The sequence below is a fragment of the Harmonia axyridis genome, chromosome 3, assembly GCF_914767665.1.
Source record: "Harmonia axyridis chromosome 3, icHarAxyr1.1, whole genome shotgun sequence".
Taxonomy (NCBI): Eukaryota; Metazoa; Arthropoda; class Insecta; order Coleoptera; family Coccinellidae; genus Harmonia; species Harmonia axyridis.
The window spans coordinates 22,823,163-22,850,741 of NC_059503.1; the positions used below are offsets into that span (position 1 = coordinate 22,823,163).

Sequence of the window (27,579 nt, forward strand, 5' to 3'; positions counted from 1 at the left end):
ATTTGCGAGAAAGAAAAAAACATTTTTTGTGTGATTCGATAAAATGAAAGAAATATTAAATTTAGTTAAGGCTATAAAACAATAAATAGATAGACTAGTTTTTATTTGATGATACAGTGCTACGTATTCCTAAAGTAAACATAAATTTGTTCTGTGCACTTATTTTGTTCGAACTTTCCTCTAATTCTTTGTTTGATTATATAAAATTAGCACCATCTCTAAATCGATTCAATCACAGTATAGAAACAGGTTTCTATTCTGTGGATTCAATTATTCAATAATCAAAACAGCACAGATCAGTGAAAAAAAATGTCTGAAAATTCTATGACAAATGCATAGAATTATACATATTTCTTTGAGACTGGGTACATAACCTATGGTTGAGCCCGAAAAACCAGATAGAAGAAGAAGTATACATATTTCTATGAGTCCTATCAGTTGTATTTATCTATGGTCAAAACTAAACTGTCACATATGTTCAAAAATTTTGGGTTGATTGAGTTTCAAAAGATAAAAAATGGATATGGATATAGCTGAATTAGTCAAGGAAAAAATAACATTTGGTGAACAATTAGTGGAAAGGACGAAAATATACAAAAAATTGGAAGGCATGCCTAAACTTCAACGTAATCTGAAACAAGAAATAAAGTTTCTGGCAAAAGTTAGTCTCTGATGAGTTTTCCGACTGATGACCATTTTGTTGTTTATTTTTCAGGTTCTTGAAAATAGGTCATACAAGAAAGAACACTTACAATGTTCAAATTTATCTCATTTCACTGCAGTATTAAACGTTTTAGATAATTCAAAAGATAGTATTTGTGTGATGAAAACTTTCAAATCAAATGCAACAAGAAATGTTACTGTTGACATAGTTTGTGAAAATGGATTGAAATGGGTGAAAGTGGTAGCAAGAAATCCCAAATCCTTGAGTCAAATTTCAATGGGGGACACATCTTATGGTGGTCGAAGTGTTATAGATAAAGCTAGGGAGTTTGTGGCAGTTTCAAAACAATTTCCTGTTCTCTTTCAAACACCTACTGTGAGTTTTCATTATGTCATAAAGGAGCATATTTTTTATGCCATATTTTTTTAGGTAATCTTTTCATTTGCAAATGGTGTTGGAAAAAACTTAGCCGCTGCTATTGAATCTTATGGTGTCATAGTGGAAGGAGAGAGAATTGAAGATGATTTCTTTTGTTCTGAGGAGTTAGAAGATAACTACTCAGAAGAAAATGGAAATATCAATATTTCCTCACTTTCTACAGAAAATGCTGATGAAATTAAAAAAATTAATTTAGATGTATCGGCAATGCTGGCTTATTGTAGTTCAGTTACCAATGGAAGCGCAGGATTATTCAAGTTTGATGTACCTATACTTTCTCAATTAGCAATTTGTGAATTGCAGAGACCACAAAAACCAATATTAGATAAATTTTTCAAAGGTATACTGAAAATTTGTAATAAATATCAGCTAACATGAGTAATAACTCATTTAGTTTTGATTTGAAACTTTCTTACAGAAAAAACCTTATATTGTTGCCAAACAGCATATGACAGCTTTCATGATATAATTAATACCATTGGAGGTCCTCAAGAGAAGGTTAGAGCTGAAGAATTAATGAAACGTGTGAAAGTATTACCGGACAATGCATCCATAAAGGATGAAGATCTATATACAAATGAATTTTTCAATAATATTCAGTATAGACCAGATAAAGAAATTAAAATAGGTGGGCAAATAACTGAAAGATCCCTAAAAGTGTTCAGGTTTGGAGATCTCATAAGGGCTGTTACAGTATCTGCAAATGCAGGGTTTGTTAGAGCGGCAAAGCAACAGGTGAAGTAATTTCCTTGATTACTGACATAGCCGTTTTTAATTTCATGTTATTTTTTTTCCAGGGTGTGAATTTTGTCGTGTTTCTTCATGAATCAAGAGCCTTAACAGAACAAAAAGAGTTAGTGAAAGGAAACCCAATATAATGTGATATACATATTGATAATATATTTGTTAAATTAATTTTTTTGTAACTTTATCATTAATCATTTATGCATTTTAATAACATGAGTTGTTTTTAATTATTATTGTATACACTTGAATTGGTTGATAGACAAACAAAATCCTCACTGAACACAACTAGCTTTTCCTACTTGCATACAAGTTCTGGGAGCTCTCAAGAGACTATCTGGTTAAATTAATATACATATATGAATTTTTGTATTTAACTTTGTCTAAATCCTAAAATATTCAGAGAGTTCAGAGCACATGCAAGTTAGGCGAAGACTTCTATTATATTATGCTGGTTTTGTTACTATTCCAAAGACCCTTACGCTAACTGTTGTCAAGAGTTGTTAATCAGTAATTTATGATATTCTAGATTATTTCGGTCTCTACTTGACAGAAATTCATCTTAATATGATTAAAAAGGACAACACTTCATTATTATTTTCGCTTATATATATTTATATAAGCGGAAATAGTGTTTCACTTCTAAAAAAAAACTTTTACTTTTTATTATGATAGACTGAGGAAACAAATGATTGATTTCGAGAAGGTTATGAGAACATTAGGGTGTCTTCCAAAAACTTTTTATTTAATACCCCATATTATAAGCGGAAATAAAGTGTTTCACTTTTAAAAAAAACTTTTCCTTTTTTTTATGATAGACTGAAGAAACAAATGATTGATTTCGAGAAGATTATGAGAATATGTAGTGTGTCTTTCAAAAACTTTTTATTTAATACCCCATATTTTTCTGATGCTCATCATCATACTCTGTAATTACTAATTTTCAATGGCATCAGTTAATCCAGAGACAACCTAGTTTTTCATTTTGTTTGACAGTTCATGTTCATACCTTAAATTTGCAATACCGTGAATCACGATTGTAAGTTGACATTAGTGGCAGTTGACGCTATTGACAGATAACATATGAAAGCTGGCAAATGATCAGTTCGAAGTTTTCTGGAGTGTTAGTGTCAGTTCGCATTTCGCTTTATTATTTGGTCGGAAGAGATAGATAGTTGTTTATTTACTGTGAATGGATAATTGACTTAATTTTTCAATTGATCAGTAACGTGGACCACTAATCCTTTATAGTGAGAGCTTTTATTATAATTCTATCAAATTTAATTCTCGATACGATCATGTGTTTAACGGTTTAAATTTAATAACATTTGGTGGTATCGGTAAACATCTGTCTTTTCCTAACTTTCTTGAAGACTAGTGATCGTTGCTTGTTTCCCAGACAGCAGTCTCACCATTCTTGTGGCCAAGGTAAGCTTTTCACCTTTTCCACAAATGTTGTCGGGAGTGGTGAAAAAATATATGGAGTGGTTAAAAATAATTTTTATGTAATGGAAACTGATAATTCGTAATATCAAGTGAATGTATTTTGTATTTCTTGTTTCGAACAACCCTATCCATGTTTAAAAGGATAAAGTATTTATTTAAGGAGTTAATATCCTAATATCATTCATTCTAAAGATTTCATGTAGATTATACATATTTCTTCGTTACAAGGGTGATTATTTACAGGTGGTAATTTAATTTCACTTCAATTCAAGAATTCTCTTTAATCTGAGAAAATAATAAAACATAGTTCTATCTTGAACGATGTTCAAGTTGCACCAGAATATGAATGTTTCGATCTCGTTTTCTATTATATTCATAAATATTGTTCAGAAATTCATCGTCAAAACAAATATTTTAAAACTAAGCTACCATAAATTACAAAATACCTACACCATTATTAATATAACAAAAGTATTTTGTAATTTGTGTTAACCTCTGAAATATTTGAAGAAAAATATTGATTTCACAGTTTTCGGTAGAGTAGAAATTTAGAATACAACCAACAAATAAAAAAGCCCTTCATTTCATGACATTTATCGAATTCCAAAGGAAACCCTTGAAGACTTATTTTTACCTTTATTTCTTTTAATTTGTTTCCTCTTATCCTGAACGGAAATAGAATATTTATTGTCTATAGTTGAGGACTTTTTTCAGGAACTAATTGAATATAATTTTGTACGAAAAGATCTATCATTATTTATTATATACCTAGGCTAAAGGAGGAATCAGAAATGGAATATAATTATTGAAATAATCATCAAATAATGATTTTCGATGCACATTCTACTCTATGAATTTTCAGTGCTTTTCAAGATTTTGAATATTTCATTTTGAGATATGGATTTTTAGACACTTATTCCTTTTTAGAAAAACATTGCACTTATGGGAACCACAACATGGAAATATGTTGAAATATTTTGTTTCGGGACGATAACGATATTCTTTCTTGCACCTATATGATTTTCTTTTATTACTCCTTCAATAAACAGCTGTTCGTGTTCAAAATTAAATATCCTAATTATAAATAGTTGACGATTTGGAAATCAAATTATCTCTACTTAATCAAACTTACCTCTTTCGCTTGTATTGAACAGCACGCTTAATTAAACACGATATATTGCACTCAATTAAATTCTAAATTGGGCCGTATTTCAAACACTCTTTACCAGCAGCCTAGATTATTTATATGGACATGCAACAATTTCATATTGGATCATTGAATTAATTTAATTGAAAATAGTCCAGTTCTGCAATTGTTATAAATATTATATCGTTTCCCAAAATAATGCTTTTGCAAAATATTAAGACGAATGTTCATGCAGAATTATGGTTGAAGATCGCCTAAGGTTGAAGAAAAAATTTTTTAACATTGATCTCATCCCACGTCAGATCTCTGAAATTTTTTGTGTACTTATATGAAGTTAATTGATAAAGTGATCCAAATATTCAGCTATACAGGGTGTTCCTAAATTGGAGGTACAGACAGAAATGAAAGATTCAGCGGATTATTTAAAGAAAAAAAGTTCTATAAATATAGGCCCGCTCTGTTTTCGAGATACAGGGTGTTTCTTGTAGTCCTACTAGTAGTTTGATTTTTTTAAAGTTTTTTTCTGATAGCACCTTCACTTCACAAGACTTCACAACTCAAATTTGGCAAAAATATTCCAAATTAAGGTTTTCATCATATGATATGTTAATTTTGAATGCAAATCTACAGGTTATACTTTTTCTGGAACCTTGCCAAGTGCTTTTCATCCTGAATATGTTTTGGTGGACCACTGGTAGTTTAGAAGAATGCAAAATGAAACTTTGGGGTCCAGAACTACACTTTTTGATTTCTTGTAGTTTTGTTTTATATATGCTACCAATTTCTAGAAAGAAAATTTTAAACAATTCTCTCGTAATCGCTCGTAATCCTCAGAACAATCCAAATTATTATGAAGATCCAGTTACTAAACTGTGATGAATAAATTATTTATAAGTTTTGGTACTTATTTACCCAATCTGTAGCGAGGATTCATAAAGATTCGATAAACTGGTATAATGTATTATCATCGCAATATAGTAGGACTACAAGAAATACCCTGTATCTCGAGAACAAAGCGTTTGTGGGTCCATGTTTGTAGGAGTTTTTTTTTAAATATCCAAGGAATCTCTCATTTTAATTTGCAACTACAATATCAATTCAAGTTTAGTGTATAATTTCGTGTTCTTAGAGTCATTCAATTCAGAATATCGGAGAGATATGACGAAAGCACTGCAGTCAACTTTTGGACGCTCGTTCATTCATGCGGTAATCGGCCTTTGGAGACCACATATACCTATATAGTTCTGTGGACTCCGAGGCCGCAATTGGCGCATAAATGACGACGTCTTTCTGTTAAAGCTGTGTTTCGAGATTGAATCAACAATAATAACAAGATCAACGACTTTTGACCATAGAGTATAGAATTAGTAATAGAATTATGGAATAGTATTCTATGTTTTAAGCTTTTGACAGAACAAATGACAATTTTAAAATGATGCCGTTGATTGGTCAATCCTTTGTGTAGCGCCACCTAAGGGAAGAACAGAGAACTTATCTCAAAAAAATCTAAGATGTCCAAAATACTAGTGAATTCACTGATTAGATTTTGTTTAGATAATTCTGGCGACTCGGCTCGGCATGGGTTCCTTTTCTCTTTTCTACTTTAAGGTGACGCTATACAAAGAATTGACCAATCAAAGGTAACATTTTATCGTTTTCATTTGATCTGTCAAAAGTAGTTTATTGTTGATTTAACCTCACAACTATATTGACAGAAAAACGACGTTAGCGCCGCCATGTAAAACGATGCGGAAATCATGTGCAAAGGGACCAATACCATCAAAATCCAAGGAGGCTGACCCCTTCAAAAGTCGCCACTTTGATTTTACGGTTTTTCAATAGTAAAGTAAGTGGAAACAAGTGCTTTAGACATATTAACAAAATCTAATCAGTGAATACACCAGTAGTTTAAACATTTTAGCTCAGAGTACCCAATGACAACGAGTAAATCTTTCAATCGGCAATATATCATTAAGCGCTATTAATACACAAATAGCTATTTTGGAATTCAAGTAGGGGGCTACATATTTCCTCATTGAAATTAATAAACGAAAACAAAAAAAAAAGGTTTATTTTGTTATAGTTTTTTGCTCTTGTTTATCGCCTGCTAATCGGAATCTGTTAGTTGGACCAGTTAACCTTGTTCTGGAATAATTTGGAGTCTATTAAACACCGTTCAGTTCATCAAATCCCGACCTTCAGTTAGCTAATGAAAATGTATTCGGCAGTAATAGACGCCTTGAGGTGACAGGTGATTTTCTGTTCAATCTAAGCATCTCGAACAGCTCGAAATTGTTAATTGAATTTTGTGGAGGCCTCAACCCCCCACGAGGTGCCAGAAGAGCTTGAAAATATCTGCGTATTGAGGGTCACCCACGTATTTGCTTGCGTATGAACGAAGAAAATGACGCGCAGAACATGTTTACGTCTTGGTCCTTGGTTTGTTCTATTCAATAAAAAAATCCATTGGAATGTGCAGATCCTTTTCTCGGAAATTTGAATATTCAATTCGGAATTCGAAGCCGGCGGCATAATATTGATTTATCATTCCGATAATGGAAAAGAAGCATCGGATGACCTGAGAAGAACCTATTTGGCTAGGTTCTTACGCTGATTTTCGATGTGAAACAGAAGGTATTCATGAAATGAAAAAAGAAGAGAAATAAGGAAAATAACCAAAAATTATTCTAAGAAATTTTTTCGATTCGGTAATGGCAAATATCGAAGAAAAATTTTGTCTATATGTTATCTAGCGAATTTGGAATCTCCTTTTTCCATCAAATTTAATAAAAAAATTTCAAATAATTATTTAATTTAGAATCCGACTAGGGCTCGATAATCATTTTAGCAACTTTGAATAGAGGTAGAATTGTTTTATCAACATTTTCGGTTTGCCTTTGGCAAAGTTATCTGTCCATCGACGCTTATACGTCTGGTTGTGATTGGGAAGAAGTACACGAAAGAAACTAGCTGAACATCCGAGGCGTGTCCAAAGCATCGAAGGATAACAGGCCAATTGAAAAGTCCCCATAGTAAACCACATTTTTTTTTTGGCAAAATTCGATTTTATTATTCAACATAGTTGCCTTCGAGGGCGATACAGCGATTATAGCGATCTTTCAACTTTTCGATATCATTTTTGTAGTACGATTTGTCTTTCGCTTCAAAATAGGCCTTCGTTTCGGCGATTACTTCTTCATTGGCGCTAAATTTCTTTCCAGCGAGCATCTCAGAATAAGAATAAGTCGCTGGGTCCAGATCTGGTGAATTTTGCCATTGATTTGTGACACGGCGCATTGTCTTGATGAAACAGCACATTTTTTCTTCAAATGGGGTTGTTTTTAAACGATTTCATCCTTTAAACGATCCAATAACGCTATATAATAATCGCTTTGATGGTCTGGCACTTTTAAAGGTAATCAATGAATATTATACCTTGCGTATACAGAATACTCATGCCATAACCTTGCCAGTTGACTGTTGTGTTTTCCTCGCTTTGGATTCGGTTCATCGTGTGCAGTCCACTCAACTGATTGTCGATTGGACTCCGGAGTGAAATGATGGAGCCATGTTTCATCCATTGCCACATATCGACGCAAAAATTAAGGTTTATTGCACTTAAACAGCTTCAAACACTGCTCAGAATCATTAACACCTTGTTGCTTTTGATCGATTGTGAGCTCGCGCGGCACCCATTTTGCACACTGCAGCTTTCTCATGTATAAATATTCGTGAATGATATGATGCACACGTTCAGATAATATCTTCACAATGTCTGCTATCTCGATTAACTTCAATTTACGGTCAATCATAATCATTTTGTGAACTTTTTGATTTTTTCGTCGGTGATAGCCTCTTTTGGGCGTCCACTGCGTTCGCTGTCTTCGGTGCTCATTTCACCTCGTTTAAACTTAGCATACCAATCAATGAAGGTTGATTTTCCTGGTGAAGACTCCGGAAACCCTTCATCAAGCCAAGATTTTGCCTCAACTGAATTTTTTCCCTTCAAAAAGAAATATTTTATCAAAACACGAAATTCTTTTTTTTCCCATCTTTTTTCAAATAACAAAAGTAGCCACACTCACAACGAAATATCTCGCAAACTAATGGTCTTACTGCTGTCAAACTTTGACACGTATCGTTTGAAGGTTGACAGTGACTAAAAATCATATAGATTTAGTCTAGCACCTCTATCTGTGCATCAGACCGGGGACTTTACAATTGGTCTAATAACTAGCTTTACGAGACCGTTTTGCTGCCATACGTGTTGTGACCATTGGTTAGCTAATGTTTTCCGTGGCCACCCTGTTCACCATATTTAAATTCTATCTAATATGTGTGGGATATGGGTTGAAACGACTAGCTAAAAACCTTTAGTTTACATCGCGCAACATGTAATTTACCAAATAATTTTATTCAACGGGATATAATGAAATAATGATTCGTTGTTCGAAATTCGCGGTATTCCTTGATGAGCAACTTTTACTACTTGAATTGAATTCTATTTGAGAAAGGGTATTCTAATTATGATCATTATTCGTTAAAGATCCTATAACTTATATCAGTAAATTAATGGTTACGCTTTCATCTTGTAGTTCCATTCATGTTGTTAATAACGAATTATTCAATGAACACAATAACATCAGCTCAAATATTATGAAGATGCTTTAATTCGCATAAACATAAGTGTTATACCAATTAAGTATTACCCTACTTTTCGTATAAACAGTTATTTTCTCATTATTTCTGATGACCTGCTGTTTGTCAACTGGAAATAGATATTTATCAAACGGTTAATGCTTTCATTTTTTTTCATGATGGGATTCAATGAGCACTCATTCCGATTATTTATAAGTTCCTAGTGGGGTTAATTGAAATATTATTCTTTTTTTTTCTAAGTTATTTATACGAAGTAGGAGAAAACCGAGTGATTCAGAAATACTTTGACAAAATTCAGGAAGTGGTTCCTAACAATATTTTAATATGAATTGTCCAAATAAATAATGTCTGGAAACACTTTATTTCCAAGATACAAAGTGTTAAAATTTTATTTTAGTTTAATTTTTTTTAATGATTTTCGAAATACTGTCCTTAATTAAACGAAAATTGGTATTAAGAGGTTTTTTGGAGTGTCGAATTCAAACCTGATGTTATTGATCTTATTCGTAGGAGGCGCCACCTACACCTCTTTTTCTTTTATAAAGATTCAACTTTTTTTAGTGTACTTCTAGCATATTTTTCAGTGAAATAATCGACTTCTTCATCATATCCTGGTAAAAAAGCTACCCTAATTGTTTTAAGCAACCGTGAGAGCAATAATAACATCAGGTTTGAATTCACCTCAAACACCTCAAAAAACCTCTTAATACCAATTTTCGTTTAATTACATTCGATATTTATTTGAAAGATATGAAGGAGAGGTGTTCATTGAATGGGACACCCTATATTTTTTAACGCAGTTTTTCAGCAGCAGAATTGTCCAAATGATTCTGATGGGCTTTCTAAAAATGTTATCCGTTTCAAAGGTATTGAGTGTTTCGACTTCATTTTTTTTATGGGACACCTTATATATCGGGTGTCCCAAGGTGAGTGGCCTATTAGATTATTATGGAAACTATTGATGGTAAAAATTTCAAATTTTGTGGATAGATATTTGGCCATTTTAGGTACATTTTTAAAATAATTTCACATTTCCAGTGTTGCCGGATGTACCACAATTTGGCAACAACTTTGTTATTTTGAATAGGACATCCGGTATTTCTATTTTTTTTATGATACTCCATAAAATATTGAATCTATTCACTCTTACTTGTCCATCCCTATCTTCAACGGTTTTTGAGTTATTAATTATTTTTCGAAATTTTTGATCAAATTGGCGTATTACGAAAATGACTCTAGTTCGTTCAATATTTGAGATTTAAGTCAGAAATTTTGCAAGTCGTTAGATATTGATCTGATCTGTGTCACTGCTCTTGAATTATGGTTGTCAATTATACAGGACGGACCAAAAAAAATCATCATTTGCCAAGTTACAAAATTGTGAAAAAGTCTATTTTTTCAAATTAGATACCTAGTATATTTTTCAATTTTTGGAATCAATACAACACACTCTACAATTTTTCTATTCTCGTCCCTATACCTATCTCAACTGGATTCCGAGTTATATGTGTTTATTAGATTTCACATTGATTCAATAAGTGTTAATATATTTTGTATTGTTATGTTCTCTATGTGGTTCATAGATCGATATATCAATGAATCAGTTCAATCCATAAATGTCAAAATAAACAATAATTGCCTAACAGGTGTTTTGTTCCGAGGTTTTTCTATAAATAATGGCTCAAGAAAGATATACACATATAACGCATATAACTCGGAATCCAGTTGAGATAGGTATAGGGACGTGAATAGAAAAATTGTAGAGTGTGTTGTACTGATTCCAAAAATTGAAAAATATACTAGGTGTCTAATTTGAAAAAATAGACTTTTTTACAATTTTGTAACTTGGCAAATGATGATTTTTTTTGGTCCGTCCTGTATTATTGACAACCATAATTCAAAAGCAGTGACACAGATCAGATCAATATCTAACGACTTGCAAAATTTCTGACTCAAATCTCAAATATTGAGCGAACCAGAGTCATTTTCGTAATACGCCAATTTGATCAAAAATTTCGAAAAATAATTAATAACTCAAAAACCGTTGAAGATAGGGATGGACAAGTAAGAGTGAATAGATTCAATATTTTATGGAGTATCATAAAAAAAATAGAAATACCGGATGTCCTATTCGAAATAACAAAGTTGTTGCCAAATTGTCGTACATCCGGCAACACTGGAAATGTGAAATTATTTTAAAAATGTACCTTACATGGCCAAATATCTATCCACAAAATTTGAAATCTTTACCATCAATAGTTTCCATAATAATCTAATAGGCCACTCACCTTGGGACACCCGATATAAATATTTTTATTTATTTCGAGATTTGATTCATTTTGTGTTCATTGCACAATTCAGGATTTTTTCCTCCGAGTCTTATAGAGATGCTTTCTGTGAGCACCGAATTTGGGACACTCTGTAGGTGCCGTGGTAGGATAATCGAAACCGGAACAAACGTCAATTCAGCTTGAAAATAATCAATTTTCAGTATTTACTTCACAAGAAAGACTTTATATATGACGCACTTTATCAACATCAATATAAACATTAACGTTAATTATCATTCTAATTAGGCACTTGTTTTTAATGAAATAGTTGTTGAATGCATTCGATTCTCCATCATTTCCTCTGAGATTTCCGACGAATTCAATCCCAGAAGGATTAAATGTGACACTTCCTTCAGTTCCGGATGTCCAAAGAGTATTTTATGATAATTATATAATGAAAAGTAGATTCATGATGTTTTCTGATACATTTACATGGAACGAAAAGATGTAAATGCAAGTGAATTGTATTGTTTATTTACTGATTATTGAAATCCAAGGTCGACAAAGAAAAATGGGCTCAGATCGTTGTGAATAACTATGTTTTCCTCTCCAAAATTATATTTATTCATTTTATGAGTAAGCAAGCTATTGATATAAATGATTCCTTCTCTTGATTATTCGAATCACTTCGTTGAGGCATATTAATTGATTGTTTTGATATGCTACAAGTGCTGATAATAAAACATATTTGAAAAGATCTGTTTGTAAATGTGAGGCATCGTCAAAATTTCATTGTTTTCGTTTTCCGTTGTTTAATTCTTATTCTAGCATTCGGAGAAAAAAATCCTCTACAAACGTTTGTAGTGCGCAACTCAGAAATGGTCCTGACCAATTACCACATTATTTTGGCGAAACCTATAATAATCTCTATGTCTTCAAGACTTTATCCGAGACTTTATCGTTTCACCAACGTTGGTACACATGATAATTGTTATAGAAAGAACAAACCGATAACATTGAAATGCTGTGCTTTCAGAGGTTAAGTTTTAAATGCATCCGTTATTTGAACCATCTCTTCTCAGAAGTTATATCTCCGTATTATCTAGAAACAGGTGGACAAAAGGAAGTTTGAAATTGCTGATTTGTAACTATTTTTATATCCCATATCATGAAACGTTTATATTTAGGAAGTTCCTAGGTTTTCAGTAAAATTATTGAATGTTTGGACTTTGAAAGGATTGTGTTTTCAAAAGAGAGCTATTTTTAAACAGGTGGTAGAATCGAGGGTAGAACTCGTCATCAAAATGAAACATTTACTCGAAAATTGCCTTTATGAAATATACAAAATGGCGATGTGAAAATATCAATGAATAATTATTAATAAAATGTATCACACTAAATCGTGTGTACAAGGAACATGTGCTTATCTGGTGATTCGTATTCATCACCAGTGAGTCGAACCTTACCATTTCAGACCATTCCCGGTTTGAAACTTGAAAATCATACAGACATTTTGATGGAATTATGGGAAGATTCACTCTGTGCCTGTTGAAAATTTTAAGTTAATTTTATGCTAGACTTTTGAACAATAAATTATAGAAAGGAGCCGACAAGTATTATAAAATTAAGAAGTTGTGTTTACTTAGTCTTTACTTTCAATTTTCAAATCAATATTCAGATGTCTAGTCACGTATAAACGAAAATTCACAGGACAACATATCAGGAATTTCAATTGAATGGAAGCACTCTCATTATTTTTGTTCATGTACACGCATTTCGTAATGCAGCTAATTGCCAAGTTCGTGATAGAATTTATTCATATTATTTTAATTATCTACGTTTCGACCGAGGAAAGTTACAGCAGCGAAAAGTCACAAGAGATTGAAATGTACATATGTATACATACAGAATTTTTATTGCCATGTATCAGTGATAAGTTAGAAAGCTGCATTACAAATTATGAAGACGTTTTGAAATGAGTGAAATACTTGTGAACTCTTATGCTATACTTACTTTCTTTGTTTCTTCTCTAGACAATGTTTTTCGACATTTTAGTTCTATGATAGATACATATCTACAGCTGCTCTGACCCGTAAATTTTTGGAAATCTCCTAGCCCTCCTAGAATATATTCTTGTTTTAATATTTCAAAATTGATCGTTTTTAGTTATAATTTTTGAGCTAGAAAAAATTAATGGAAAATTTTTTGATGTTATAATACAAACTTGTATCCTTATAATAATCTGTGATCTTCAGATCTTCTTCGATGGTCACCAAGGTATCCGGATTTAACACCGTTAGATTTTTTCCTTTGATCACATTCAAAGAAAAACATTTATCAATTTGAAAAGGTTGAAAAAATCTTACGATGTTCAATCTGGTGACCTGGATTGTCAGCGAATATTTTTTTATTTGAAGTTCACAGATTATCATAGATAGGCATATGGTGGAGTTGTAGTGTGAAACTCAAACTTTTGATGATTTTATAGTTTGATAAGAAATTAATATATCGTGTTCTCTATATATTTTTGAGAATTTTATTTAATACAGAAATCGTTGTTTTTTCTAATGAAAAAACTTGAATTGGTATTTAACTCAAAATCAATTCTACTGAAAAAAGTGCTGTAATATGTCTATAGTAATAAAGAAGTTATGGGAACTTTTCATTTCACGACATTTTCCAATTTTCTCTTGAAAAGCTTTGAAAACAGTTAAATTTATGAAGTTGCAGTTTCACCAAAATCATTCTCTCAAAAATCGAGCCCGGAAATCCGCCATTCATTTTTTCTAGTCCAAAGAGATTTTAAAATCCCTCTCACCAGACAACGAATTTAGGTTAGGATACCCGATACATTTAATAAATTTTTATTTTGATTTGATTTCAATTGTAATATATCGATAGAGGTCAGTAAAACTGAAGTAAATTTGGTATTTTGTTTCTATTTTTTCCGAAATAATGATGGGAATATATAAAATATGGTTCAAATTCTATAATGATAAAACCTAAGGTCACTTAGGTCGGTGTATTCACATTTGATCACTTTATTTACTAATATAACGTCAATATACATTCAAGTTTGTAAACAATCTCAGAATAAATGTTACTCAAAATATCTCACGAGAGCCCAGTTATTTTCTTCAATAAGATAAATGTTGAATATTTTTTCCGATATGTATAGGCCCAAGACATTAATCGAAAGGTTTAGATTACATGAACTCATAGAATGTTTCTAGAAATTGGATTCTCAATTTCGCGAATTATGAATAATCAACCTTTTAGAAAAATGAAATTTAGTCTTTACTCTCCTTCACATTTAAGGTTTAAAATCTTTTTAATATTACCCTAGCAATGATAACTATCAACTATGTCATCTCAGCAAAAATTAATTTAGCATGACAATCGAAACCTGGAAAATTTTCCATTGATCAATCAGTTATTACGATCATTGATATAAATTGTATTTATAGATGGATGTTCAGATATTTATGAACTTCAAAACGTTTGAAAAAAAAATAACATATTTTATTCGGAGTAGAAGTGGCTCTTCAATTTTCATGACTTGCCTTCAATTACCACATTAAACACAGGCTCGCCATAAAAAGTGACACTTCTTCTCCTTATGAAAGAATATACTATTCATTCTTTTCACTTTGGTCTCATTCTGATGACATTTTTATTCATTCCAGACAAGGCGTTATCATTTGATATCCCGAATCGGAAAACCATTGTTTGGATTATGACGATTTGAGAGAGAAAACAGTAAGTATAATTGATATTTACCTTATGAAAATAAAATAGAATCAAGAATGGATTATTTAGAATGACCGTTTGAAAGGATGGTTGAATTTTTGTTATGTCGTTCTGTTGCCCCAACGCCTCACGCGGAGTTTGAACCTCAGTTCTCTAAGGGCCGGTATTATAAAGGATAACCGACGGTTGAACCGTGCTAAACTACCAAATTCCGTATTTCTAGTCAAGAATTTGGTAGTTGACGCAACGGTTGAACCGTCGGTTATCCTTCATAATACCGGCCCTAACTCAGTTATTCGTTGTGTTGAATTTTGTTATTTCTTCTCAAATATCGATGAAAATAAAGAATGAAGAATACGTTTTCAATTCAATATAATGATTAAATTTTATTGTGGTGAATTGCTGAAATAATTATTTGAAAAAAAAAATGAAAAAAAACACACATTGGCGGAAAGAAAAGTTATAGATTCTGAACCGCTCTATGTATGATAACGAATTTCTTGTCTAAAACTAAAAGGTTATATCATCAAGCCACCTTATTCCCCTGATATGATTCCATTTTCCGATTTTTTCCACAAATATAAATACCACTTATAACGACCGTCTACTGCCTACAAAAGACCTGTCAATAAAATAGAATGAATTATACCAATTGTGCGTTTCATTGACCAATTCTCTTTTTCACTCAGTATTATTTCCCATCAAATAAAAATGGCGAAATAGATAGCTTCAACGCTACCTGCGTTGATACATTCACGTTTATTATTTTCAATAATATAAATATTTGGAATGATTCCGAAAAACAAATTAACTTTTCAGAATTCGTGACAATTCACGTTTTGCAATATATAAAATCCAATTTTCCAATAAAAAATTTGCCCATTCGCAGCTCTTTTCAGGGAAACAATTGAAGTTATATGCATGAAATTTGGTATTGAAATGAATTGCTTTGATACATTGGACCTCCTATATTGATAATCTGATTGATGCATTTTGAAGTGTCAAATTCATTCCTCGAATGGTATGAAACATGAAATAATTCTGTCACGAATGTTTATATTGGTTATCGGAAAGTATTCGCTTCAATCTATTGATGCAAAAATTGGTTTGCATATTAATATAAGTCTTATTTTCTAAAAATAAAGAATTGATCTCAATTCTTGGAAAGTCGGAGAACACGTAACTTACTTTCCTGAAATTGAAATTAATTTGTTTTTGTAGGAGTGGACTGATGTTGTTCATAGAATTTTTGTAGTAGCTATTTTTGGTTTTGTTCCACAAACTAGGGACAAATTTATTTCGTTGCAAATTGGCGAAAGCGCACTATTAAATGAATGGTAATTGATTTCGTGAATGCATCAACTGACAAGATGCAGTATCTATTCGTAATATCAAGTAATTGAAATTCTTCCTAATCTATGAATTTCAATATACCTACTTATTTCTCATTTAATTCTGATAAATGTTATCTTTCTTTCATCTTTTTTTTCAAATCTTCGTGTTGGTACTCTTTGATTTCCCCATCCCTTATTTCATTCATCATTGGACTGCCCTAACAGCTGACCCTCAGACCTCTCTTCATACAGGGAGATTTATTATCTGACCAACAAACTTTGTCATATGGAAACGAAAAAACATCATGGAAACAAATTTCCGATTTAAAATTCAAGGAAATAAACGTCTTCAAAAGATTCATTCATGACTACTGATATGATTTATTAATAACAGAAAAGTACGCTTAAAAATAAGCGTTAATACACTTGTGAGTTTACTGACGCGCGAACGTTTTCATTGCAATAACCATAAATGAATATGATCAAAAAAAAAGGTTGTCTCATTCACGGTTTCGCCTTCCAAAAACATTGATTTTCTTCAAATATAATATTTTATTAAAACTTCAGAGTGTACACATAAAATACACTCAGGTGCAAAAAAACGCAACAAGTTGATATTTAGTAAAATCTGAATTCTCATAGTTTTCTTATTTTTTGCTCAATTTTCGAAATTCTTTCAGTAAACTGTAGATAAAATTATTAATTTCAACTTGCATTTACAAAATTTTGTGAAATACTGGCTAATAAGTCACTATACGGGATTAATGAGAAGTTTGTTGTTAAACCCTAATTTTGAAACATCCTGTGGAATAATTTCGTGGTAAAATTTTCTCAAATTTCCAAATCTCATCAGAAACCATTCCTTCTCAATATCATGTTTTCTTGATTCATGGCTTTAATTGCACTAGATCATTTTGATGGGACAAATAAACAGTTTACCCAATCTAAAGAAATTTTTAAATATGTCTTTGCTTATAGTGCCATATTGTCAGTGAGAAAGCTCAGTTTACCAATGATAAGGCAACAATATGTTGTTCTATGTTGTTTTTATCGCAAATAATGTTAAATCATGAATCAATGCATCATGGTTCAATTCGCTTTTTCCAAGTCCGAGAGTAAGAACATTTTTGTAACTCTCGCTTTTACATACAATCGAGAATATACCAGCCGTCAAAACGTCAAAACAAAAAAATTGTTCAGGAGAAATCGTCTGCTGACGTTAATATGACTGCAATGAAACTAATGGCTCTGATTCGTGACTGCCTTGTCTCAGCGAAGACAGCGCCACTTTCAATGAAGCATATTCTTTGCTAGCGACTGATACTTGACGGAACTGACGGAACGGAAACGTGACGTGACTGATGTGTGTGAATCAACCCTTAAAAACTTAGGCGTACAACTTTGCTTCCGCCGTTTTTTTCCGAAATTCGAGGCCTTATTGTAAAAAAACATTTATGATTATTGTCCATCGCTGGCCACTACTCTCTCCCATCTTTCGGGCAGTTTACGAATCCCGCGTTGAAAAAACTGATCATATTTTGAAGAGATCCACGAATTTATCCAATTTTTCAGTTCTTCATAAGACCGAAAGTGCTGGTCATCCAGACCGTGTGTCATTGATCGAAATCCGAGAGAGCTACTTCTGGAGAATATGGTAGGTTGGTTAGGCCTTCCCATTTCAACGTTTCCAAGTATGTCTTGACCACTTTAGCAACATGAGGTCGAGCATTGTCATGCTGTAAAATCACTTTATCATGTCTTCCGTTGTATTGCGGACGTTTGTCTTTCAATGCTCGGCTTAAACGCATTAATTCGAACTAGTAATGCACAACGCCGAGCTGGTCCCAGTAAATACTGACCTTCGACCGTTAATATTCGGTTTGGCCGTCGGAGTGGAAGCATGGCCGGGATATCCCGATGATTTTCTGCGCTTGGGATTATCGTAATGATCCCATTTTTCGTCTCCAGTTACAATGTGATATAGAAATCCCTTTCGTCTTTGCTTTGCAAGCAGCTGTTCCCAAGCAAACAAACGCCGTTCAACGTATCTCGGCTTTAACTTTACGGCACTCAATTTCCTTGTTTCTGAATCCTTGCCATGACTTTCGGGTGTTTTTAAATAACCGGAACTGACGGAACAGAAACGCGACGTGATTGACAGGTGTGAACCGACCTTTAAATAGCTTATTATGGGACCAGCAAATATACATTTTTCTCGAACGACTCCGGATTTTTTTTATCGCAAGTAATGTTAAATCATAAAGCAATGCATCACGGTTCAATTATCTTTGTACAAGTCCGTTAGTAAGAACATATTTTTCTCTATTTCAGTATCGCAATGAGTTCATTACAGTTCCTAAAACAGTGCTGTAATGAACTCGTTACAGCATCGTTTTCAGTTATATTTTTCTATCGAATTTCAACAAACGTCAAAAATGGTCAATATAATATAATTTAGCTTTAGTGAAATGATTGACAACCATATTCGCAATTTCTCTTAATTCTGGTGGTGTTAAATCGACTTCATCAGACATAATTCACGAATTTAATGCGTAATTGTAAATTATTTCAACATACGATTCATATTCAAGTTCCGTAATCTGTCAATTTTCATAACAGTCACACCAACTGCCAAGATACAAAACAATAGTTACTAGCATATATAATCTCAATTTTTCATTGAATTTCGACAATATTCCACAAAACTTGACTGAAATAGAGAAAATATCGTCTAATACTCGTTGCAGAAGGCAATTCCAAAACTCGCTCCTTCGTCGCTCGTTTTCGAATTTCGCATTCGTGTTGGAATAGGAGCCCATTCTGCTACTTGTTTTAGAATTTACTATTGTAACTCTCGCTTTCACGTAAAATTTAGAATATACCATCCGTCAAAACAAAAATATCGTTCAGAAGAGATCGTCTGCATATGTTTTGGTGACTGCAGTGAAACTAATGCCTCTGATTCGTGACTGAGCCGGCTGAGTGTAGACAGCGCCACTTTCAATGAACCATATTCTTTGCGACTGATACTTCACGGAACGGAAACGCGACGTGACTGACGCGTGTGAGACGACCTTAAATAGCTTATTATGGGTCCAGCAAATGTACATTTTTCTCAAACGACTCCCAAATGTTTTTTATCGCAAATAACGTTAAATCATAAAGCAATGCATCACGGTTCAATTCGCTTTGTCCATATCCGTGAGTAACTGGCTTTATGCGATTGCCGCCAGACCTGAATGGATCAACGGATTGAAAACGGTCTTTCGGGGCATTCAAAGCTTCCTCCGACAGAGATTCTGAATGGGCCCATGGTACGTGCATGGTCGCCGCGCTTTTGTCTTTCGTATCCCATTGAAAAAAAACGTTTCCCACCAGCGACCAAACGAGCCGTAGTTCGTTATCTGACCGGTCTCACGCATACTCGGACCGAGTGCGATATGAGATATCGTCGGAAAATGTAAACTTACAAATTCACAATACGCCTATTTACTCGCAGTTCGCATCGCACAACCAGTACGGTCGTTGGCGCGATAGGTAGCGTTTTGGTGGTTCTCGTTAGCGCGATCTAAGCGAAAGTTCGCGTATTCGATCGATCCGTCTTGGAGATTATCGGTCGATACCGCGGTTTGCGGTTTACTCGTGTTTACGTTATACTTGAGGTTTCTGTGAAAAACGCTTATTTGTGATAAGTTTCCGAACATCTGTGAAGGTGTTTCTCGAAGCCCGATCACAAAGTAAGTTGTTATTTTCGTCTCGAAGGTGCTCGCTGTGTTGCGGTCCCAATTATAAATCGGCAGGTTGGAATTCGTGATGAATTTTCTATACGAAGGTACAGGTTGTTTCACGTAAGCGGGTTGCTGGATTTTGTGGCTTATCCTTCGAGCAAAATTGGAAAGTGACCCATCACAAAGATAGTATTTTTCATGGGCTATCCAAATATGTTATTGGGAAAACTATCGAACTTAAGGCATGGAAAGTTATTGAGGAAAATTTGTTGTTTTCAGATTTGACTGGTTTTCAAAATAAGAAGGTATAGAGATTCCTCACCAATTGTTTCTTCATTTGAACTTCCGGTTTTCAAGAAAACCATTTTTTTCTGCAAAATATTTGTATAGGGTGGGCAAATTTCGATGTTTTAGCACTACAACTTTTAAACCAGAGGAGATAGACAAAATCTGATACCCCATTCTCGGTCTCTCTTTCTGAGAAACTAACAAGGGTAGTGGTGTTCATTTTTGACCACCTTCTTTTGTTTTCGAGTTATAAGCGAAAATTGGAAAAATGGCGTTATCGAAAAACATTTATATCTCCGCTAATACTGATGAAAAAGCTCTGAAATTAAAACATTATACAGGCACTTTTTTACTAGAATCCAGTGGCGTGCTCGTATTTTCAAAAGGGTTTTCAATTACGAAGCTATGACCCAAAGTTATGTTTTTTCAAATGGGAACACTAGATTTCTGTGACATTTTTTGAAAGCTTATTTCTTCCTGATTTCAAAAATGTAATGATTGACGGAAGCACACTGCTCTTGTTATAGAAAGCTCAATTTTTCTGTGCACGTCAACAGTTGAAACCATAAAAATATTGAGACTCTTAGGTGAAAAAAGGTTTTTGATCATTTTCTATTATTTATATTGACACGAATCATACGATGTTATATATTTTTGAAATCAGGAAAAAATAAGCTTTCAAAAAATGTCACAGAAATCTAGTGTTCCCATTTGAAATAACATATAACTTTGGGTCATAGCTTCGTAATTAAAAACCCTTTTGAAAATACGAGCACGCCACTGGATTCTACGTAAAAAAGTGCCTGTATAATGTGTTAATTTCAGAGCTCTATCATCAGTATTAGCGGAGATATAAATGTTTTTCGATATCACCATTTTTCCAATTTTCGCTTATAACTCGAAAACAAAAGAAGGAGGCCAAAAATGAATACTACCCTTGTTAGTTTCTCAGGAAAAGAGATCGAGAATGGGGTATCAGATTTTGTCTATCTCCTCTGGTTTAAAAGTTGTAGTGCTAAAACATCGAAATTTGCCCACCCTGTACTTCATAATATTTTTCATATTTTCTGAATGCTCTGGAACCGGAAGATCTGACAATAGGCGAGAAATAGTATCTAGGCCTTCTTATTTTGAAAATCAGTGAAATTTGCCAATTTTTTTCTTTTTGAAAAACGGTTTTTTCTCAATAACTTTCCCTGTCCTGAATCGATAGTTTTTCTGATAACATATTCGGATAGTCCGTGAAAAATACTATCTTTGTGATGGGTCACTTTTCAATATTGCTCAAAGGATAAGCCACAAAATCCAGTGACCCGCTTACGTGAAACACCCTGTACAGGCTGTCCCAAATTCGATGCTCACTGAAAGCATCTCGAGAACTATAAAATCTTCAAAGACCACCCGAGCTCTTTTTTCGAAATAATCATATCACAAAGCAGATCATAGATATCTTGATTCGTTATCCAGTTACAGGGCGTTTCTGAAAAATTACCGTTTCAAATATTTCGCTATATCTTGGTTGCTGTTCGAGATATTCGAAAAATTCTAACATGTTTTTTTGCAGTAATTTTTATGATTTATGTCAGCATTTCTCGAACTGTGGGGCACGTCCTCTAAGGAAGACTAATCAGTTAACGACATGATTGGGGGGCGCACAAAAGATTGAAAATAAAAAAATACAGATGAAGTGCTAAAGAGCCAAATATTTATTGGAATTTTATTTACCAATGCAAAGAAACATTTTGAGGCTTAATTAATGGCTAACCTGAATTTGGTTCCTTGTTAGAGATGGCCACTCTGAGTTAATTTTCTACTCGAAGTTTTTTTGTGTATTTGGATTTCAAGTTAGCAGAAAATCCAATTTTACAAAGATAAGACATTGGAGAAGGCAAGAGAACCCTAAGCTATTTGGCTTTTATAACGGGGTGGTCGTTGGGAAGGTCAATCCAGAAGTTTGTTGAAGATTTATTAACAAAGTTTGACTTTTGTAAGGTACTTGATGAAACATCTATCAGTTCTTCTTCTTCTTGTAGTGATTGTTCAACAGGTCTATTCTCAAATGGAGTGTAATTGAATTCCTACGTCTAAAGTTAAGGGTGTTTTCAAACTATAACAAGGGGGCACGAAGAGCAATAGTTTTAGAACCGCTGGTTTATGTGATACTTAACATATCATAGGAATCAATTACCGTTTGAGAGATATGAAGGAAAGTTGGTGTTTTTTGAATGGAAGACTATATTTTTCAACGCAGTATTTCAGCCGTCATTTCTTGAATGAGACACCTTATATGTATATAAATATTTCTCATTTATTTTGTCATTTCATGTTGTGTCCATCGTATAATTGTAGAAATAAAGTCATATATAGTGTATCTCATATAAAAAACACAAACTCCCCTCTATATGTATCTTTAAAACGAGAATTAAATTCTTCTTAAATGGGACATTCTATATAAGACCTAATTACAATCATACAATGGACTAAAAATGAATTAAATATCGAAATAAATGAAAAATATTCATATAAAAGATAGTCCATAAATTTTTTTTTTGAACACTGATAATGGGATGCTTTTCGTCAAATATGCAGCTAAAAAATTGCGTTGGATTCAAGGAACACCATTTCTGAAACGATAATTAGTTTCTATAATCTGTTGTGAATATACACAAGCCATAATTTAGAATTTTTCGAATATCTCGAACAGAAACCTAGACGAGCTAAATATTTGAACAAGTCATTTTTCAGAAAAACGCCTTGTAACTAGATAACGAATAGAGATATCTACAACCTGCTTTCTGATATCTTATTATTTCGAAAATATAGATCTGGGGTCGTTGAAGATTTTTTTCTTAAGACTTATAGTTCCCGATATGCTTTCAGTGAGCATCGAAATTTGGGACATCCTTTACAAGGTGTTTTGTCAATTGGGTGCCAAAAATGTCTTAGTCGTTTGATGCTTATAGAAATACGCGCAGTTTATTTTAACGAATAATTTTTTCGAGGATTCATCCATCGGCTATACAGCATTCAAAAATTTTGTTTCTTCTAAACTATTCAGGGTATGACTGTAGTCCTGAGAAATAAGTAACTCGCAAGAGGACTGGAATAGTGGAGTCATATTACCATTCAGTTATGTGTTGATTCATCTCATCGAATTTCTCAAACCTTGACCCGATTTCATATCCTCAAAAAATTAGGTTGAATGGCTCTGTCAATGAAAACATAATGGTGGAGTTATTAAAATTTAACAGAACATTACTAACATTACACAACAATTTATCATTTTCTATATTTTATGTAATATTATAACTCATTTGAAAAATTAATTTATAACAGTATATAATGTCTCACGGTTCGATCTCGAGGTTAGTTGTTCAGAATTACAAAATGAATCATTTAACTTTCATGACACCGAAACTTTTGGGTGAACTTTTTTTTAAATTTTTTATTCGATGTTAAATTTAATGGTCTGATGATGTCGCTAAATTAAGTACCAAAAATACAAGCATGAAATGAGGACTAGTGAATATCATTACCTTTATTACCATAAAAAAGTTACTATGATGCTTGACGAATAAATTCCAATAGTTACGAAGTATGAAATTTCAAATATTTACCTAATTCGGAATGGGAAAAAAATAACCCTGCGGCATAATACATATTTCCCATTAGATTTTATTGAAATGGTCTAAGATCTATGACGAAAGAGAAAAATAATTGATCATAATTTGCAGGTTATATTTAAATTTGAATATAAAGTTTCGAAACTTCAGAAATATAATTGTTTTTGGAACAATTCCAATGATCATTATTGAGACATTCTGATAGAGGTAATAATGAACCGTTTTGTAAAATCTCGAGTGTTTTTTCAGATTTATGGTGCGCTTTCTTATCGTAAGCTAATTTAATCCCATCTCACTCAAATATTGATGGCACCGTCTTAACTCGGTAAATCCTTGTTACTTAATCGGATACCAACCTTTTTTGAATTTGCAGATTGCACAGGTGAGACCATTATTTTATGTATAAGCCTGAGGCATTTTATTATGAGGTATTCTTCTGAATTGAGGAGAGTAATGTCAAACCTGATGGCTTGTCTTTTGCTGCTTTGGCTTATTATTATTATTTACACAATACTTTTGAAATGTATAGAATCCAAATTTCGAATGAAAAAAACTCTCCTTTCGCCTGCCATCCAGATCTTTTCTCGGAAACTATGAGAGCTGTTAGCATTAAATTTGGTACAAAAATCATTTGTTATATCACGTTGATCCCCCTAGCTAGAAATTTTGGTCTACTCCTTTTTAAGGCAAAAAATTGAGGAATTTTCTACACAGAATTATGAAATTTTGAAAGTGTAATGCTATGATCGTACTGAATACAATTTTTTTTATAGCAAAGCTTCAGCTCAATTAGTGTAGGAGAGATGAATTTTTCAATATTTTTCTTTCTCAGATCGGGCAATGTCTTTATATTCTGGAATAAATTTTAAGTTGGCAACATATTACGTTCAGGGAACTTAGTCTTGGTTTCGTTTGATCTACTCGTGAACTTTCTACCGATTATCATATTTTGCTTTTCAATAACGTAAAGGATACTTTAAAGAATATCCTGTGTCACTTCGTGGGCGACTTATTTTTTAATTACTTTGTTATTGCGATTGCATGAAAATTTTTTGGAATTAACGCCGGACAATTTCCTGAATTTCCATGATTTAAACAGACTCTTAATTGAATTTGAATTCAGAAAGTGCGGTGCTGGTTTAGCAATTGTTAATGCACAGCTATAGTGTTTATCTCGGAAGAGAATTCTTTGGATAATTGTTAAACCTAATCTTGTGTGGGCATGAGATAATATAGGCAGGGTTTCATTTATTTTCTTGGAAAGTTGATTTGTTCCAAGTTTTATCGTGTAATGTGAATGACCACGAAGAGTGAACTCCAACGTTATAGGTTTTTCGCTTTTTGTGCATTTCTGTCGTTACTTCGTGACTATCATTTGATCCGATAGGAGGATAAGGTAATTCGGTTGCTGTTTTCCATGTTATTTTGACCGCACGTTAGCAACAGGATTTGGAACGGTGGCTCGCCTTTAATACATACATTCTTTTAACGTCCCTTTTCACTAAAATTTGTCAAAGGAATATAGTATTCGAAATACCAACTGTATTTCAATTAGAAAAACTCACTGAAAATTTTCTAATGTTTGTGTTGCCAAGCCTTCTTCATCTTGTCTCTTTACAAGAATTGATTTTGATTGTTTTTGATTTAATTTCCATCAGGTATATTCATGTATACCCAGGCAGCAAAGTAACGGCTTTCCTGTCTAGGCAGCAGAATAATTTTTTGAAACGAGAATGAAACATTCGACATTTTGTTACAATCAATATTTTTTGCCAACTTCCTTGTTCTGGAGGAGTAAGTACTTCTAAGTCGATATCACTGTCCATAATTTTTTATTTTTCCAAAAAAACTGTCAGATATTTTATAAATTGGCAAATTATAATTATTATGGACATACATTTTCATAGCAACCAACCATTCCAACAGAAAAAATAAAAAGATTGTGGGAATTGTAATAATTTGCAAATACAATATCCTAGATATAACATTATAAACAATCAAAGAAAAAATTATATGTTAAAATCGGCAGCAAAGTAGATTGACTGCCTTGGCTGCATTCCTACTACTTTGCTGCCTGGTAAAACAAATAACTATTCTTTTGCATTAAATGACTTTTCTTAATTTCTATCGATCCAATTAAGTTATGTAATATTTACTGTTTATGATTTTACCTGTGTTAAGATAGTCGATGAATATCTACATCCAGACTCAACTCAACTGTTATATAAAATATTTGTTTCATACAACTTTTAATAAATCATCATTAATTAATTTTCCAGTATACAATGAAACGTTCCGAATAGAATCTAAAAATTTGTTTTCCTTCTCACAGTCTAACAGTCTTCCTTCGATTACTGATGTCATTGCTTGAATGAGTGAAGTATAATTGTTTTTTATTAGCAATTACAAGTATTTTTGTGTTATGTTGAGATGCAGTATTTGATTACTGGCAATTTACGTCTAATATTAATATCAAACCAAAACATCGATGGTAAGTAAACAATGCCTCATCTCTGGTTAACATTGATGGTAACTAATCGATTAAGCCTCCTCTAATTGCAGCTCGTCATTTTACCGACAACACAACTGTGTATCGATTTGAAGAAGCTTATCTACCGTACGCAGACCTGGTTCAATATCCGTGATGTTAATTAAATCTCTGATTCCTATCATTAATTTGATTTATCTCTGATAGTAAACTTGAGAATTTTCTTAAAGCGCTTGCTGACCTTTCCCGATATCGAATATTTTTATTGGTAGCAGAAATATTTGAAGATTTATTTCGGAATGATACGCCGTTTAAAGATTTAATGAGATTATAATTAGAATATCAAATATCATTTCGTTCCAGCTCAAAGTCAGCCTGCATAAATAAGTAGGTATATATCATTATTTCAACATCCAAATGAACTTTTTCATCTCGAAATATTTTCAATTCGCTTCAGAATGTAATCAATAATCAGCAATTCAAATTTCTCGATATGTTATTTTTGGAACGCTCCAACGTTCGGTCTCATGCAAATAAATTCATTATTTGAATAAACGGGAGAAATATATTTTAAAATTCAAATGGTATTATTCTCACTTCTCAGTGAATCCCAGGGAAATCGAAATTCAAATCTTTTCATTATTGATTAGAGAGTTGGAAATTTTGGTGCTTGAAGTGTTGATTTTTTTCTTAGATTTGATGAATATTTGAAAATTCGCTTTCTAATTGCGTTTATACTAGGCGCAATTCCCTCGCGAAATAATTTCGCGAGGGAATTGAGCCCCTCCACCCCCGAGTAATTGCGATAAGTGCAGGGGCCTTGTTCAGTCGCTGCGAGCCGGATCTCAGACAGTTTTTGTGCGCGCGTTATGGAGTTTCAGTAATTGGGATTTGCCTAGTGTTAACGTGGTCCACTTGCTCCACCATATTCGAGAGCAATTTTTCTTCTTTCTTTTCTTGGTCAAAAATAACATTGATAAAATATAAAACGCGGCTGGAG

At 32.9% G+C, this 27,579-nt stretch overlaps 2 protein-coding genes across 4 annotated transcripts in view; both read left to right on the plus strand.

The window, feature by feature from the left end:
* Positions 1-443: 443 nt before the first annotated feature.
* On the plus strand, positions 444-2,060 carry LOC123674711 (UPF0415 protein C7orf25 homolog). Its single transcript, XM_045609707.1, has 5 exons — positions 444-661; positions 716-1,039; positions 1,094-1,442; positions 1,521-1,837; positions 1,900-2,060. The coding sequence occupies exons 1-5, from the start codon at positions 518-520 to the stop codon at positions 1,978-1,980; spliced, it is 1,215 nt and encodes a 404-aa protein (XP_045465663.1). The 5' UTR covers positions 444-517; the 3' UTR covers positions 1,981-2,060.
* Positions 2,061-2,932: 872 nt separating this feature from the next.
* LOC123674708 (E3 ubiquitin-protein ligase RNF19A-like) overlaps positions 2,933-27,579 on the plus strand; it is an 84,178-nt gene continuing 59,531 nt past the window's right edge. For 2 of the 3 annotated variants that reach the window (XM_045609703.1, XM_045609705.1), the window contains exons 1-2: positions 2,933-3,274; positions 15,055-15,127. The gene's annotated coding sequence lies outside the window, so the exon portion shown is untranslated. Of the gene's footprint in view, positions 3,275-15,054; positions 15,128-19,879; positions 20,190-27,579 lie in introns of those variants that run through there. The other variant, XM_045609704.1, reaches the window with a different exon arrangement.

What these genes read in the sequence shown, in the direction of transcription:
- LOC123674711 (XM_045609707.1), top strand. Translation starts at nt 518, where the DNA reads ATGGATATGGATATAGCTGAATTAGTCAAGGAAAAAATAACATTTGGT. An exon ending in TTCTCTTTCAAACACCTACT is followed by an intron (nt 1,040 to 1,093) that starts GTGAGTTTTCAT and finishes ATATTTTTTTAG; the next exon opens with GTAATCTTTTCATTTGCAAA. An exon ending in ATTAGATAAATTTTTCAAAG is followed by an intron (nt 1,443 to 1,520) that starts GTATACTGAAAA and finishes ACTTTCTTACAG; the next exon opens with AAAAAACCTTATATTGTTGC.